This window comes from Carassius carassius, chromosome 16, assembly GCF_963082965.1.
Source record: "Carassius carassius chromosome 16, fCarCar2.1, whole genome shotgun sequence".
Lineage (NCBI taxonomy): Eukaryota > Metazoa > Chordata > Actinopteri > Cypriniformes > Cyprinidae > Carassius > Carassius carassius.
Genome location: NC_081770.1, coordinates 11,896,656 through 11,912,121, shown reverse-complemented (window position 1 = coordinate 11,912,121; position 15,466 = coordinate 11,896,656). Strand labels below are relative to the sequence as shown.

At 44.7% G+C, this 15,466-nt stretch overlaps 2 protein-coding genes across 9 annotated transcripts in view; one reads left to right on the top strand and one right to left on the bottom strand.

The window, feature by feature from the left end:
• The window catches only part of LOC132159562 (uncharacterized), a 92,036-nt gene extending 82,525 nt beyond the window's left edge, over positions 1-9,511 (top strand). For 5 of the 8 annotated variants that reach the window (XM_059569122.1, XM_059569121.1, XM_059569120.1 and 2 more), the window contains one exon: positions 9,391-9,511. The gene's annotated coding sequence lies outside the window, so the exon portion shown is untranslated. Of the gene's footprint in view, positions 1-8,192; positions 8,331-8,428; positions 8,585-8,979; positions 9,127-9,323 lie in introns of all 8 variants that reach the window. The other 3 variants (XR_009437870.1, XM_059569114.1, XM_059569115.1) reach the window with 3 other exon arrangements.
• Positions 1-12,031, bottom strand: part of LOC132159557 (balbiani ring protein 3-like) — a 286,577-nt gene extending 274,546 nt beyond the window's left edge. Inside the window, exons 1-2 of the mRNA XM_059569101.1 lie at positions 11,962-12,031; positions 11,734-11,871 (exon numbers count right to left, since the gene is read on the bottom strand). Coding sequence (XP_059425084.1) covers positions 11,734-11,860 — 127 coding nt within the window. The 5' untranslated portion in view covers positions 11,861-11,871; positions 11,962-12,031. The remainder of the gene's footprint in view (positions 1-11,733; positions 11,872-11,961) is intronic.
• Positions 12,032-15,466: the final 3,435 nt, after the last annotated feature.

Here is a 15,466-nt window from a genome sequence, read left to right as displayed (position 1 = left end):
TTCTCTTACGAGAGCTCTCTCGTACTGCGTCTTACCTAAGACGCTACGGGAAAAGTCTCTTTTCACGAAATACTGAAGCAAAAAATTATCCTTAATTTTGTATTTTTGTAAAGCGCATTTGCAGCAGTACACAGCCATAGGCGAGACGGCTCGTTCGCTCATTGGCTTGTTCTGCGGCAACTGCACAGCCTATCGAGCGCAGGCTGATGCAACATCAGACCAATAAGGGCGCTTCGTGCCCTTCTTGCCACTTCCCGCCGAAACGGGTGTGGCCCAACCTATAAAAGGAGCTCGAAAAGGCTGACTCACCTGATTTTTCATCTCTTCAGCGAAGCTCACGCATCGCTGGATCACGGAGGAAGCAAGCGCCGTCTGAGAAAGCATATCAGCAGGACGAGCCATTCTGAAGCTGCTGGCATCGCCGCCTTCCACTGCCGTTCCTGCTGCGCTATCCGGCGCCTATATCCTTTCAATTCTGTTATATTCAGCTGTTCTTTATGTGTGTGTGTGTGTTCGCCCTGCGACACACACTCGTAAAAGAGCTCGCGTCTTTTTTAAGATGCCTTCCTGCGGCTCGTCAGAGCCCCACTCAGCGAGGGAGACCGGTACGTCATCTGTGTCTCCTGCCTGGGTGAAGATCATGCAGTGCTCGCGCTCGCTAACGGCGGATGTCCCCACTGCGAGCTGTTGCCATGGTGACTCTGAGGACTCGCCTGGCCTTTTTCTCTGAGCCTGCATTCTCCGCTGCGCTGAGGCGCCGTAAAAGCATCGCTTCCAGCGGATTCCGGAACCGTCTTCAGCTCAACCGAGCTCGCCGGTTCGCCCTGCTTCACCGGCCCCCCCTGCATCGCTTCCCGGTGGGCAGCGCCCGCTGTTTGCCGGCGCATCGTCCGAGGGAGTCGATCTCAGGGCCGCGTCGGGGGAAGAGGACACGTGCTCTCTGCTAGCTTCGGGCAGTGAGGGCTGGGCGAGCTCCGAGGATCTCGCGCCTTCTGCTCAGAAGCCCAGCAGACGAGCTGACATCGAGAAGGAGCCGGTGCGAATGCTCGCGTTGGCCGCGATGAGTCTCGGCCGCGAGTGGTCTGCACCAGCGCCCCCCCTCTCGTTCCCGGCTGGATGGTATTTCCCTTTCGGATGAGCGTACTTCTCAAAGCCCTCCTCATTTCTTCCTGAACTTCACGAAGAGGTGGCGAAGGCTTGGAACGCTCCATATTCAGCGCGAACTCGTTCGTCTGTCTCACTAGCATTCTCCACACTGATGATGCTAAAAACAGGAACTACCAGTCACTTCCGCCGGTGGAACAGGCGATAGCGATGCACCTTTGTCCGCCCTCTGCTGGACAGCGGCAAAAGCGGTGTTGCCATCTAAAGCCTGCTGTGTGACGCTGCGGCTGCACTACTCGCTATGGCTGCTTCATCGAAGCGCAGGTGTACGAGTTCCGCTGTGGCCGAGCACTCACCCAAGCCCGCCGCTGTTTCAGTTCCATGAATTGTGACTGTCTCAGCATTTTCTGCAACGCACAAACCTGCACAGTTGCCCGCTTGCCTGCACACAAAAGCCATTATCACAACAGCTTCAGCAGCGCAGCTCGAGACCCCCGTTCTCGCTCTACCATAGGATTACGGTGAGGCCGGGAGCCCCGAAGCCATCCTAGGAATCGTAGACCAACTCAGACCTGTAGAACTCACCTTCTCACATAAAGGACCCATGAGTGGTCGATTATATACAATGAAACTTGATAAAAATGGCCATTTGTTGGCTTTTTTTTTCTTAAAGATTTAAAACCCAAGTATCAGTGTTCCAGCTGTTCTCTTACGAGAGCTCTCTCGTACTGCGTCTTAGCTAAGACGCTACGGGAAAAGTCTCTTTTCACGAAATACTGAAGCAAAAAATTATCCTTAATTTTGTATTTTTGTAAAGCGCATTTGCAGCAGTACACAGCCATAGGCGAGACGGCTCGTTCGCTCATTGGCTTGTTCTGCGGCAACTGCACAGCCTATCGAGCGCAGGCTGATGCAACATCAGACCAATAAGTCTGATGTTGCATGCGTCTGCACTACACGATGGCTGCTTCATCAAAGCGCCGGTGTACGAGTTCCGCTGTGGCCGGGCTCTCACCTAAGCACGCTGCTGTTTCAGTTCCAGAGATTGTGACTGTTTCAGCGTCTTTTGCAATGCGCAAGCCTGTACGGTTGCCCGCTTGCCTGCACACAAAAACCGTTATCATGGCTACCCAGATATTTCCCGAAAAGGGTGTAATTTCTGGTGTCCCGGCCACGGCCGATGGTGCTATAAATGTAGTGACGGTGCCCACTGCTCAGTGCCCATCTCCACATATAAGCACAGCCCTTCCCACAGGGCTCACGCCCATAAAAGCGACTCAAGTCGATCACGCGCACTACATAGTAGACGTGCCCACTCCTCAGTGCCCACAATCACTATGTCACACGCGTCATGTGGTTTCTGTAAAAACGAAACCCGTGCACGTTCGTCCGGCCACGGCCGATGGTGCTATAAATGTAGTGACGATGCCCACTCCTCAGTGCCCATCTCCACATGTAAGCACAGCCCTGCACACAGGGCCTGCGCCCATAAAAGCGACTCAAGTCGATCGCGCACACTGCATAGTAAGCGTGCCCACCCCTCAGTGCCCACAATTACTATGTCACACGCGTCATGTGGTTCCTGTAAAAACAAAACCCGTGCACGCTCGTCCGGCCACGGCCGATGGTGCTATAAATGCAGTGACGATGCCCACTCCTCAGTGCCCATCTCCACATGTAAGCACAGCCCTGCACACAGGGCTCGCGCACATAAGATCGACACAGATCGGTCGAGCGCGCCGCATAGTAAACGTGCCCACTCCCCAGTGCCCATATACACTATGTCACATACGGCGCGTGGCTTCTGTAGAAACGAGGCCCGTGCACGTACGCTCTGCACAGGCAGACAGTGAGTTGAAAGTGGTAAATGTGCACATATGCAGCCCACAGTTACTCGCAGACATATCGAGTCCCACTGGACCTGCTCAGCCTTCCCCCAGTCGGTTAAGCGCCGGGACGGGGTCGAGGAGGAGCGATCTGCCCGCTGTGATCAGCGCGCTCCCCGCCTCAAATGCGCAGCACACCCGAGCGCCGCCGTTGCCCAGTCAACAGAGCGCGCTTCGCATCCAGCCCTTAGCCATTCATGCAGATGCATGGTCAGCGGTTCCAGGGGTTTCGGATTGGGTGCTAGGCATTATAAAGAGAGGCTACTCGCTACAGTTTTTTTCGACGCCCTCCGCGCTTTTCAGCGCGCGTCGAAACTACGGTCAAAACAGAAGTAGCACACATACTTCAGGCCGAAATATCAAAACTGTTGAGCAAAGGGGCTGTAGAGCCTGTGTCTCAAGCTCAAAGCGAGGGGGGGCTGTACAGCAGATACTTTCTGGTGCCCAAGAGAGACGGGGGTCTCAGGCCCATACTGGGTCTAAGACAGCTGAACAAGGCATTGATGAAACGCAGTTTCAAAATGCTTATGGCTAGGAAACTCCTCGCGCAGATTCGCAGAGGGGACTGGTTCATGTCAATAGATCTGAGGGACGCGTATTTTCAAATACAGATAGCGTCAAACCACAGGCGATATTTGAGATTAGCCTTCGAGGGCCAGGCATACCAGTTTAGAGTCCTCCGTCGCTCCTCGTACGTTTACAAAGTGCATGGATGCAGCGCTCGCTCCTCTCAGACTCAGAGGCATGCGAGTGCTGGATTATTTGGACGACTGGCTGGTTCTGGCCCGATCACGAGCGGAGCCACAGGGCCGTTTTACTCGATCACCTCGAGAAGCTCGGCCTCAGTGTCAATTGGGCGAAGAGTTCGCTGAACCCCAGTCAGACGATTCTGTTTTCTGGGTATAGTTCTGAACTCGTGTTCCATGACGGCGCGGCTGTCACCACAGCGCGTGATGGGCATTCAGCGCGCAGCGAGTTATTTCCGCTGCGGCGCGACCGTGTCGCTCAAACACTGTCAGAAGATGCTGGGCCTCATGACCTCAGAATCTCCGGCTCTACAGCTGGGCCTGCTCTGCATGCGCCCCCTGCAGTTCTGGCTGAAGACGCGGTTGCTGCGCAGAGCGTGGGCGTCTGGCCGGCTGCATCTCAAGGTCAATCAGAGGTCAATCACCTTGGACAGCGAACGGCTGGTACCGATCAGGTGTAAGCCTGGGGACTTCCCCGAATGTGAAGATGGTGTCGACGGACGCCTCCACTTTGGGATGGGGAGCGCTGCTCGAGGGCAGACCGTCCTTTGGCCTATGGTCAGAACGGGAAAAGCTCCATCATATCAACTGTCTGGAAATGCTGGCAGTGGAGAACGTGCTGATGCGCTATTGTCCCCATATCAAGGATCACCACATCTTAGTCCGTTCGGGCAACATGTCTGTGGTGTCCTACATAAATCGCCAGGGCGGTCTTGGGTCCTGAAACCTGTACAGGCTAGCGGAATGCCTCCTGGTTTGGGCTCAGCACAACGTGCGTTCGCTGAGGGCAGTGCATGTGCCTGGGCTACAGAATCTGGGTCCAGACAGGCTGTCCAGAGGCAATGTTCCTACGGGCGAATGGTCTCTACACCCGCAAACAGTCCGGCTGTTGTGGGAGAGATTTGGCAGGGCGGAGGTGGACCTCTTCGCATCCCACGAAAACGCTCACTGCCCTGCGTTCCTTTCCAAGAACGAAAGCGCGCTGTCACGGGAATGCCCGCTTTATGCTTTCCCTCGCGTCTCCCTCCTTCCGCAGGTGATAGAACGGGTGAGAGAAACGAGATGTTCAATACTGCTTGTAGCATCTCTTTGGAAGAACCAACCATGGTTCCCAGATTTGATGCAGTTAGCAGATGTCGCCCCGTGGCCAGTACCGTTGAGGAGGGACCTCCTCTCACAGGCCAGGGGCTCGATTTGGCACCCTCAACCGGAGTTGTGGTCCCTCCATGTGTGGGCGCTCAACGGTTACCCGCTGATCTCGCAGTGGGAGTGCTGAATACCATCACTCAGGCTAGAGCTCCGTCGACACGACGTCTGTATGGCTCGAAGTGGTCGGTGTTCTCCAGCTGGTGCACAGCTCGAGGATATTCACCCCTTAGTTGTGAGGTGACGGAGGTTCTCTCCTTCCTACAGGAGCTGTTGGATAAGGCCAGAGCCCCATCCACGCTCAAAGTTTATGTGGCGGCCATCGCAGCGTTTTCTGAAACAGCGCTCGGTCAGTCAATAGGAAGGAATGATTTGGTCATCCGGTTCCTCAGAGGAGCTAGGAGGCTGAATCCTCCCAGACCTCCGTCAGTCCCTATGTGGGACCTCGCGGCGGTTTTGTAGGCCATGAAGGGTCCCCCTTTTGAGCCTATCCAATCGGTTAGCCTTCAGCATCTGTCGTTCAAGACAGTATTCTTGTTGGCTCTCGCTTCGGTGAAGCGTGTGGGTGATTTGCACGCGCTCTCGGTGAGCCAGTCGTGCTTGGAGTTTGGGCCTAATGACTCAAGGGTCATACTCAAACCTAGGCACGGTTATGTGCCGAAATCCCTCAACAAGCCGTTTCGGGCTCAGGTTATTGCCCTGTCTGCCCTGCCGGTGTCAGAAGAGGACAGAGACTCGAGTCTTCTTTGCCCTATCAGGGTTTTAAGAGCTTATGTGTCTCGCTCTGCTGCCTTTCGGCAGATGGAGCAGCTGTTTGTCTCGTTCGGTGGACGTTCCAAGGGAATGGCTGTTTCGAGACAGACTCTATCCAGATGGATAGTTGACGCCATAGCGTTAGCTTACGCTTCCAGGGGCCTTCAGTGCCCATTGTGCGTCAGAGCACACTCCACAAGAGGCATCGCCTCGTCGTGGGCGTGGTCTACTGGGATCTCCTTGCAGGGTATATGTATGGCAGCAGGTTGGGCCTCGCCGTCTACATTTATCAGGTTCTATAACCTGGAGGTTCCCGCCTAGCAAGCAAGGCTGCTGTCGGTATAGTCGAATCAGGGCCCTGAGGGGAATTCTGAGTTCGTGAGCGCTATGCGCTGCCGACTGTTATATGGGCAGTATTGCGTAAGACCCACATTGCCACATTGGTCAGGCTTTGCCGCGGCTGTGTGATGTCATATTGCCGCATCTACGGATGCTGCTAGATATGGGACGGAGGGCTTTCCCCCTTTTCTGTCCTGGACTATCTGTGAGTCCCTCAGGTGACTGTGCACTGTAAATCCTGGGCGTTGCTTCAGGTTTATTGGTGTGTGATCCCTGCGCGCACGGCGTTTTGCAATGGGTTCCCGTAGCGTCTTAGCTAAGACGCAGTACGAGAGAGCTCTCGTAAGAGAACGTACTCGGTTACTAAACGTAACCTCGGTTCTCTCTAGAAGAGCGAACGAGTACTGCGTTCTCTGGCGTGCGCACGATTCACTCTGGTTCGCTTCGGCGATGAAATAAATCAGGTGAGTCAGCCTTTTCGAGCTCCTTTTATAGGTTGGGCCACACCCGTTTCGGCGGGAAGTGGCAAGAATTATTGCCACTTATTGGTCTGATGTTGCATCAGCCTGCGCTCGATAGGCTGTGCAGTTGCTGCAGAACAAGCCAATGTGCGAACGAGCCGTCTCGCCTATGGCTGTGTACTGCTGCAAATGCGCTTTACAAAAATACAAAATTAAGGATAATTTTTTGCTTCAGTATTTCATGAAAAGAGACTTTTCCCGTAGCGTCTTAGCTAAGACGCAGTACTCGTTCGCTCTTCTAGAGAGAACCGAGGTTACGTTTAGTAACCGAGTACGTTTTACAATAAAACGTGATACATTGATAAAAATAAACTCATTTATGTCAGCAATGCATATTAATTATGGGAAATTAAAGTGGTATTGCCGTTATTTCACACAAAAAGAGGACACGCGCACTTATTCAGTAATGCATATTTCTGCTTATAATACAGAACAGCACAAAACATGCACATTAAAAACAAAATGTTTTGAATTATGATATATGCCTAATAATAGCTTTCATTTTCGAGGGGACAACACTGTTGTACAGTTTTTATTTTATTATTTGTATTGATAAGTCTTATTGTTTTATTATGGCTTAAAATTATATGAAACTACATTTAGTATTTTTACTGCACTGCATTTAGTCCCTTAGTGACTAAACATGAAAACATATTTTCTGCAATGGCATTTTTTTTATTGTTTAGAGACCAATTCACTTATTTTAAAACCAGTTTTCATAAACTATGAGTGCTGGTTTTCTTAATGTATATTAAATTTACTAAATTCAGATTTGCAAACGTTGGCCGTTTATTGAGAAATGACTCAAAAACTGAAAACTTTATTATTATTATTATTATTATTTTCTGTGTCAGTTTGTGCAGGTTACATAATTAGGCTACTCCAGGGATGGTGACCAGTGAGTGTGTTTTGCTGTGTCTCAATTGTCTCCATCCCTAATCAAACACACCTGAACCTAATCAGGGTCTTCCAGATCACTTCTTGTAGGCAGGTGAGTTTCATCAGAGTTGGGTTACGCCAGGCCTCACTGGATCCTTAAAAACACATTTTCGAAAGGTGCATTTAAAACCTCCTGTTCCACTATATCAGTGTGTTTTTCTGCAGTGTATTGTGAGATCGCAGGTTGAGAAGATGAACGCTCGAGTGTGCTGCTCGTTGATTGCTGTCTTGTTGTGTCTCTCTGTGTGCTTGAGCACAAAAGATGTCCAAAAATGTGCCATAGGTGAGTTATTTTAATTTTAGTTATTATTATTTTCCAAATATTCTGTTTGCATGCAATTTAGCATCTGGGACTAATCACGACTTGTGAACCTGTTAACGAAGCTTGGTGGATTTTATTTATAACTTTTTTTTTTTTTTAAACCACTTTAGTTTGATACAGATACATTTTGTCTGTTATACTTAAGTTCGATGCGTGAAAGCCATTCAGTGATTCCTCTCTTGATCATGTTTGTATAACAGAAAAGCCAGGATCATGTCCAAAACCCGTTGGAGCCGGACTGTGTGTTGAGGAGTGTTCTGGTGACTGTAGCTGTCCAAACAATCAGAAATGCTGCAGCAATGGATGTGGACATCAGTGTATGGCTCCATATACAGGTATATATAGTTATAATAGTGCATTAAATGAGCCTTTACCTCTTTCTTATGCAGCGAGGCACCCCGTGATCTGGTTTCTCTATCATGTGTTTGTGTAGCAGTAAAGCCAGGATCGTGTCCAAAACCTGTTGGAGCCGGACTGTGTGTTGAGAAGTGTTCTGGTGACTGTAGCTGTCCAAACAATCAGAAATGCTGCAGCAATGGATGTGGACGTCAGTGTATGGCTCCATGTACTGGTGGTATGTTGTGTTAGTGTGTGGGTCCGCTTGCTTTCTGTGTGGAGGGGGGTATTTTTATTTTCAGTCAGTATAGATGTTCTGTCATGTTTTTATGTCAGCTGGATCAGCAAAGCCAGGAGTGTGTCCTAGAAACAATGGTAAAAAACCGATGGTAGGAGTGTGTGCAGAGATGTGTTCCTATGACTGTAACTGTCCGAACAATCAGAAATGCTGCAGCAATGGATGTGGACATCAGTGTATGCCTCCATATAAAGGTATTAATATGACAATGTGTTTTGATCTTTAAGATTTAAAGCTGGATCGATTTGCACTGACTGCTGCAGAACCGAGGTTACGTTAGTAACCGAGTACGTTTTCTAGAACAACAAAATAAAAATTTAATTAGCAGATGGATCACTTAAGTGTTACAATTTATACAAAGTATCTTCTACTTCTACAAGTCCCAGTGATCGATCATTAGCTTTAACTTCAAATGATTGATGGCCTATAATATGACCGCATGCAATTCACGTGTAGTAAATGGGTTGCATTAATATAAATACTTAAAAACAACAGAATTTGGAACACAATGTGTTGGTTGGGGTTATTTTTATTTTTTTTATTACAAGTGCAGTGTGGAGTTTAGTGATGGCATGTGTGTATGTAACAGAAAAGCCAGGAGTGTGTCCAGTGTCTTTTGCTGGAGTAAAAGGACTGTGTGCAGAAGAGTTGTGCGTCAATGACTTTGACTGTCCGAAAAATGAGAAGTGCTGCAGCTCTCTTTGTGGAGGACGTATATGTACACCTGCATCTTAAGGTATTTGTTCTGTTGATGCTTTGGTCACATAACGTATTTTTATCATTTGAAATGTCAAAGTAACTGAATTTGGACTGTTGCACTATTTTAATTGCATGGCTTTTCAAAATCGATTAATAATACTTGGAATACAACATCTCTAAAAGTAAAGTTTGTTTTCTGTAATGTGTTTTGAACGCCTCTAAATGAAGGTGCAGTGAAGCCTGGTCTGTGTCTCAAACCAAATGTGTGCTGATAACTCTTCCATGATTAATGTCCTTCCAGACAGAAGTGTCCCAGACACCGGTGGACATGCAGAGAACACGACAATTTAACCATTGGAAAAAGCCACCCCCAATGTTGTACTTAAGGTCTTTTTGTCCTCAAATAAATCTGTTTAAAGGTCTGTGTGTGCATTTGTGTTACTAGGAAGAATGAGATGTCTGGGTCTGTAGTATTAATGTCTGCTTGCATAATTAACTGTCCCTCAAAAACAGGAATTCAACTTCCGGATCCCGGAATCCACTGAATTGACATTAAAGAAAGTTGGATGGCAATTTAACACCCAAAACTAAATTCCTCCTAATGTTTCAGATTTTCTAGGTGAAGTAGGCTTTAAAATATATTTTATGTACATGTGCTATTTTGGGATAATGCATTTAAAATAAAAAGCAATTTAATGGTACTGTATTTGAAGTGTTTTCTGTTAAATGCAGTCTCAAAACTATATATTAGTTGATTTGTTAATGCTTATTAATTTGTACGGGGTTTTTTTAAATGTCCTTTTTACAAATGTGGCAAAGTCTTTCAGCTGCTCTCAATGTGGAGAGAGTTTCTTGTCCAAGAAAGGTGTCGCGTATCACATGAAAACTCATACTGGAGACAAACCGTACACATGTGATGAATGTGGGAAGAGTTTTATACATGCAGAAACTCTTAAATTACACCAGAAAACACACAGCGGTGAGAAGGATCATGCGTGCTTTTGATTGTGGGAAGGCGTTTGCTACTCTTGCTGTACTGAAACTGCATCAGAGAATCCACACTGGAGAAAAACCTTCCGAGTGTTCACACTGTGAAAAGCGATTTAAACAAACAGGACATCTAAAGGTACATGAGAGGATCCACACTGGAGAAAGTCAGTCTGGAAGCTTTTTATGGGTAATTTTCAACAACGCCCTTAAGTTTAAGGGAAAATTACACCGTTTTATGCAAACGTCGTACTTAAGTACAATAAAGTAAAGCTACTCCATTACTGACTACCACTGATCATAAAGATTTAAAACCCCAAGTATTAATGCTTATTTAGTGAGTGAAAAGTGAAAGTCGTGACATTTGCCAAGTATGGTGACCCATACACTGAATTGGTGCTCGGCGTTTAACTCATCCAAGTGCACACAGCGGATGTATATATTTATAATATACAGCAGCAGATTTATAATACAGCACAAAACAACATGGGCTTTAGTCCAAAAACATGCACATACAAATAAAAAATGGATACATTTTAATTTATCACATGTCTTTCTGTAACTGTATAAAGAGAGACTGCATAAAAACATGGATAGTGTCTGTGACATCACCCATAGGTTTCTGACGAGTGAAGATTCAAACACATTTCTATACCTTTTCCCCCAAATGCTACAATCTGCAGCTTTGAGCACAGACTCATTGACGGACAAACTATGTGACCCACTAAATATATATATATATGCTTTTTTTTTTTTTTTTTACCCGTGTATACATTACAGTCTGTTGCTTTGCATTAGTTTATCTGTTCCCTTGGTCACTGATTATGTTCTGTGTCTTGTTTATTTTTTCATATTTCAGTTTGATTCCTCCACACAATGTTCAGTCTTGACTTAAATATTTAAGGGAATCAGATCAATTAACCTCAAAGTGGATAGGAGTGTGGAGTTGATACTGGGAAGTTGGGAAATGTTAAAAAAAAAAAATTCATCTTGTAATAAAGAAACCAAAGTGACAAAATTATTTCCAAAGAGCTTAAAGCTCGTATTAATAGAAATCTTGCTTTTTCCACATGCATCACATTTCACAAGTGTTGTATTACTCATTCTTGAAGTTAAAATGTCCTCTTTCCCCATTGCCAAATTTTATTCTTTCTAAACCCCCCAGTGAGTCCTAAATCTCCCTGAATGTCTGCCCGAAACATAAATAACAAAGTGCTCTCCAAATCTCTCACTTTGATTTTAATGAGATCTCGTGAGGCAACCTCTGATGCTTATTGATGTCATTTTTTTTTTTTTTTAAAGTAGCCTTGCTTGCCAGTACAAAAACTAGACGTACACACACACACAAAATAAAAATAAATAAGGGGGGGGGGGGGGACAAATGGATATGGTAACATTCAATATTAAGGTAACTTTTTCACACAGGTTTTCACAAAGTAAAATAAATATATATACACATACACTACAGTCTTTAAATCTTATTTTGAGAAAAGGGATGAGTCAAAGATATCAATGTATCCATCCATATTTCACTTATATTTTGAAAAACCATATGCTTGAAATGGTGCTATGGGCCAAATTCAGGTACTTTACCATTAAAAACAATAAAACGCTTAAGTCTGTGGATTGGGGAACCATGCGTTAATTTAACAAATACCTTTAGGTAGAGGTGTACATTCATGTCCACATTTAGTGCTGCAGCATTTCTCATCATTCGGACAGTCAACGTCATTGACACACAACTCTTTACACAATCCTTTTCCAAGGAAACTCATTGGACACATTCCTGGCTTATCTGTTGTACAAACACACAACATGGAAACCAGATGACTGAATGACTCCGTAATAAGGGTGAAAAAAGCGGACCAATGCATTAATATCATACCTTTAGATACAGCTGTACACTGGTGTCCACATCCATTGCTGCAGCATTTCTGATCGTTCAGACAGTTACAGTCATACACTCTAAAAACTGCTGGGTTGAAAACAACCCAATTTGGGTTATTTTGGCAACCCAGCACTGGGTCAAAAAGGGACGAACCCAACGCTGGGTTATTTTAACCCAACCTGCTGGGTTGCTTTTTTTTGGGTTTAAAATGACTACATTGCAGGGTTTCAAAAACCAGAGCGGGTGTTTTTTATCACTGTATTTCAGAAGGAAAACTACTATATTTAGAAAATGTTCAAATTAATTTTGCATGTAATGCTTAATGAGGCAGCGTTTGTGAGCTCAGCCGCCGTTACCGTCGAAACCTACCTCTCCCGCTTAGCGCCTCCTGCTGGCAGAAAATTAACTCTCAGAGTGCCGCTACCAATTGAGTGTAAGGATGTGGGAAACAATGCATGCTACCTTAAAATGAACACAAACTGAGCTAGGCATTAAACCTACAAATAAAGTTCATTTTAAATATCACTTTTTACACACAAATAATAATTATCAAAAGGAAAATATTTATTAAAAACACGAGTAAAGTCAAAAAGTAACATGTAAGAAGAAATGCAGTAAAGGATGGCATTAACAGCTACAGTTCATAAAGCATTGAACATTAGTTGAATATAACCTAAGATCAAATTGGACTTTGTTCAATTGTATATATTGTATACAAATATATACGAAAACACTATCATACAATTAATTTACAATTAGTTAGGTTCTTTACCAACTATTCTGGCATGACAGTAGACAAATAAATCACTACATTAACTCTGATATTATAACATTTAACAGACGTGTGTGTGTGTGTGTGTGTGTGTGTGTGTGTAAGAATGTGAGCATGTGTATGAATGACAGAGTGTAAACTCTTCCACTAAACACACAAAAAGCATTTAACATTGTTTTTACAAATTATACACTTACAGTTTGTTTCATAGTCCATGAATACAGATCAAGCATCACAGTCAATTTTCATGATCTCTTTAGCATAATTGATGTAGTCATGAAGAAGCCCCATCAGCACATGTGACATCTTCTACATCATCCAGGGCAGCGTCCTCCTTTAAAACCACTGCTGCATCAGTTTAGGGGAAAGGATATCTCTTCTTTGACCAGCATTCATCCCAGTCACAGCCTGCTCTTCATCAGTGGCTTAGAAAGAGAAACACATTTGAAAAAAATAAAACATTTAATTAAACTATCCATTTTCACAGAGGTATATTCACATCCGTAAGGATAGGTAAATAATCTGTTTTAAAGTTTCAACACTTTGTGAGGTTGTTTAATGTCTCTGTGTACCACAGCGCTCTAGGCTATAATGGCAGCACTAGTGTGAGGCATGTGATATTGTTTGAATAAATATACTGCTTTCAGAAAGCTTCTTTACTGAAACATTAGAACAGACATGACATTCACATTAGGGATGGGCGTTTTCCGCAAATATCACATTCGAATATTTGAGCTCACAAAAAATTTATATTCGAATATTCGTTTATTTAAATTAAGTTTAATGAGACAGACGTTATTTTTCAGCAACATTTGTTTCCGTCATTTTGAACAAGCTTACACACAATAAGCTTGAACATTACACATCATGTTTTGTAGTTGAAAACCTTTAACAATGCGTGCAAACAAACAAAAGTAGATTAAAAGAAACACAAAAAGTGAACAAAGAAAAAATGTAAAGCAGCCTGCAGCAATTAGGCTATTGTAGAACGCAGCCTACACTTAACTTAGAAAAATAAGCAACAAACATTTGCTGATAGTTTAAAAGTTTCAATTGTTTCAAATGTTCTTGTTAAGAAATACGGGCATGTAAACATGATCGGGGGAAAGTCGGCTCCTTAGTCTGTTAACAATAAGGCCAGCCGCGGAGAAAACACGCTCAGAAGGCACAGACGTTGGCGGGACTCACAAATAACGGTGAGCTAAGCGAATACGTTTTGTGAAGCGCTTCGTGTTGTCGTTTCACCACTGAATGGGATCCTCATCTGGTGGAATACATAGCTCCAGCAAGAACTGTTCCCAGTCGTCTCGACTGGGCTCTCTGTAATCATCGCTAAAGAACTGGCTCAGCCTTTTCCGACGAGTGGGCATTGCATCTTCTTCATCGTTGGTGACGGCGGCTGCATCCGCACCACTCGCATTAAGGAAAATGTTCTGATAATGTTCAAAAAAGTTTTTCTTACTTCTCTCATGTTTTCATCGAGAAACCTGAGATGTTTATGCCGAGGGTCTAGGGCAGACGCGAGAAGAGGAGTTTTCACTGCATTCTCCAAGTTAGCGGTGTTTATTCGTTGCTTGAGAGATGCTGCAACAATGTTCTTGAATTCGGTCACTTTCTGTGATTCTCCACGCCATATATGAAGTACTGTAGAACGACCGCAGTTCTTAGGGGCCGTTCACTTATCGCGTCTTTTGCACGCTCAAGTTCATTATTTCCTATGTAGGCGTTCGCGGTGCGGTGCGGTGCGACGCGACCGGTTTTTCCAGGTGCGTCCGAACAGCATCGAGTTAAAAACATCTCAACTTTCAGAATGCCGCAAGCGCACCGCAGGTCATGTGACGAGAACTAAACATTCAGCTTCATCCTTTCCTGTAACAACGTTGAAAGCTCAGCCAAGATGAAGGAATTGATCATAGCTGTATATGGATTGCCATTTTGAAATAAATTTAGTAGCAGAGCTACTGCAAGCGATTTTTTGTGCTGCAAATCCATTTATCCTTTGCTGAAATTTCTGCTTCTTCATGGAGAGAGCACGTCATTAGCAGACGCCTCTGGAGCGCTTCTGCCCGAGCGCCTTGGAAAGAAGGAGAAAGCGGCGCGCCTAGCGTTTTCCATGCGTTTTTAGGCGCAATATGTGAACGGCCCCTTATTCATTAATTATTTTTTGCTTGCATACATCTTCAAATATGCCGTGGAGAATCACAGAAAGTGACCAAATAAGGTTTTATTGTGAACTTTTTTTTTTTTTGGCGAAATTCGAATATCATATTTACTTATCGAATAATTAGAGCAGAACGAATATTCAAATGTTCGACTATCCGTGCACACCCCTAATTCACATACCTCACAAATGTTCATGTGCCTAGGTGGCTGCTCTTCAAACGGTTAGTTCACCAAATAATGAAAATGGTCATAATTTACTCTCCCTCATGTTGTTCCAGACCCACACAAACTCTGCTCATTTTTGGAAAACAAATGAATATATTTAATATTCTCTTAATTTGTGTCCTCCATTGCTGGTCTGGCAGACCAGTATTTTATTTTGAACATTCATGTTTGCTATCATATAATTTAAGATTTAATCATATATAAATGAATGAATTACTTCTACAATAACTCTAGATAATCAGTATTTTAAAGCCTCATAAATAAACTAAAAATGGATTAACAAAATTATGAGAAAATGAAAAATATATTCATTTCAATATATTCAAGTCTTATAGGTTTGGA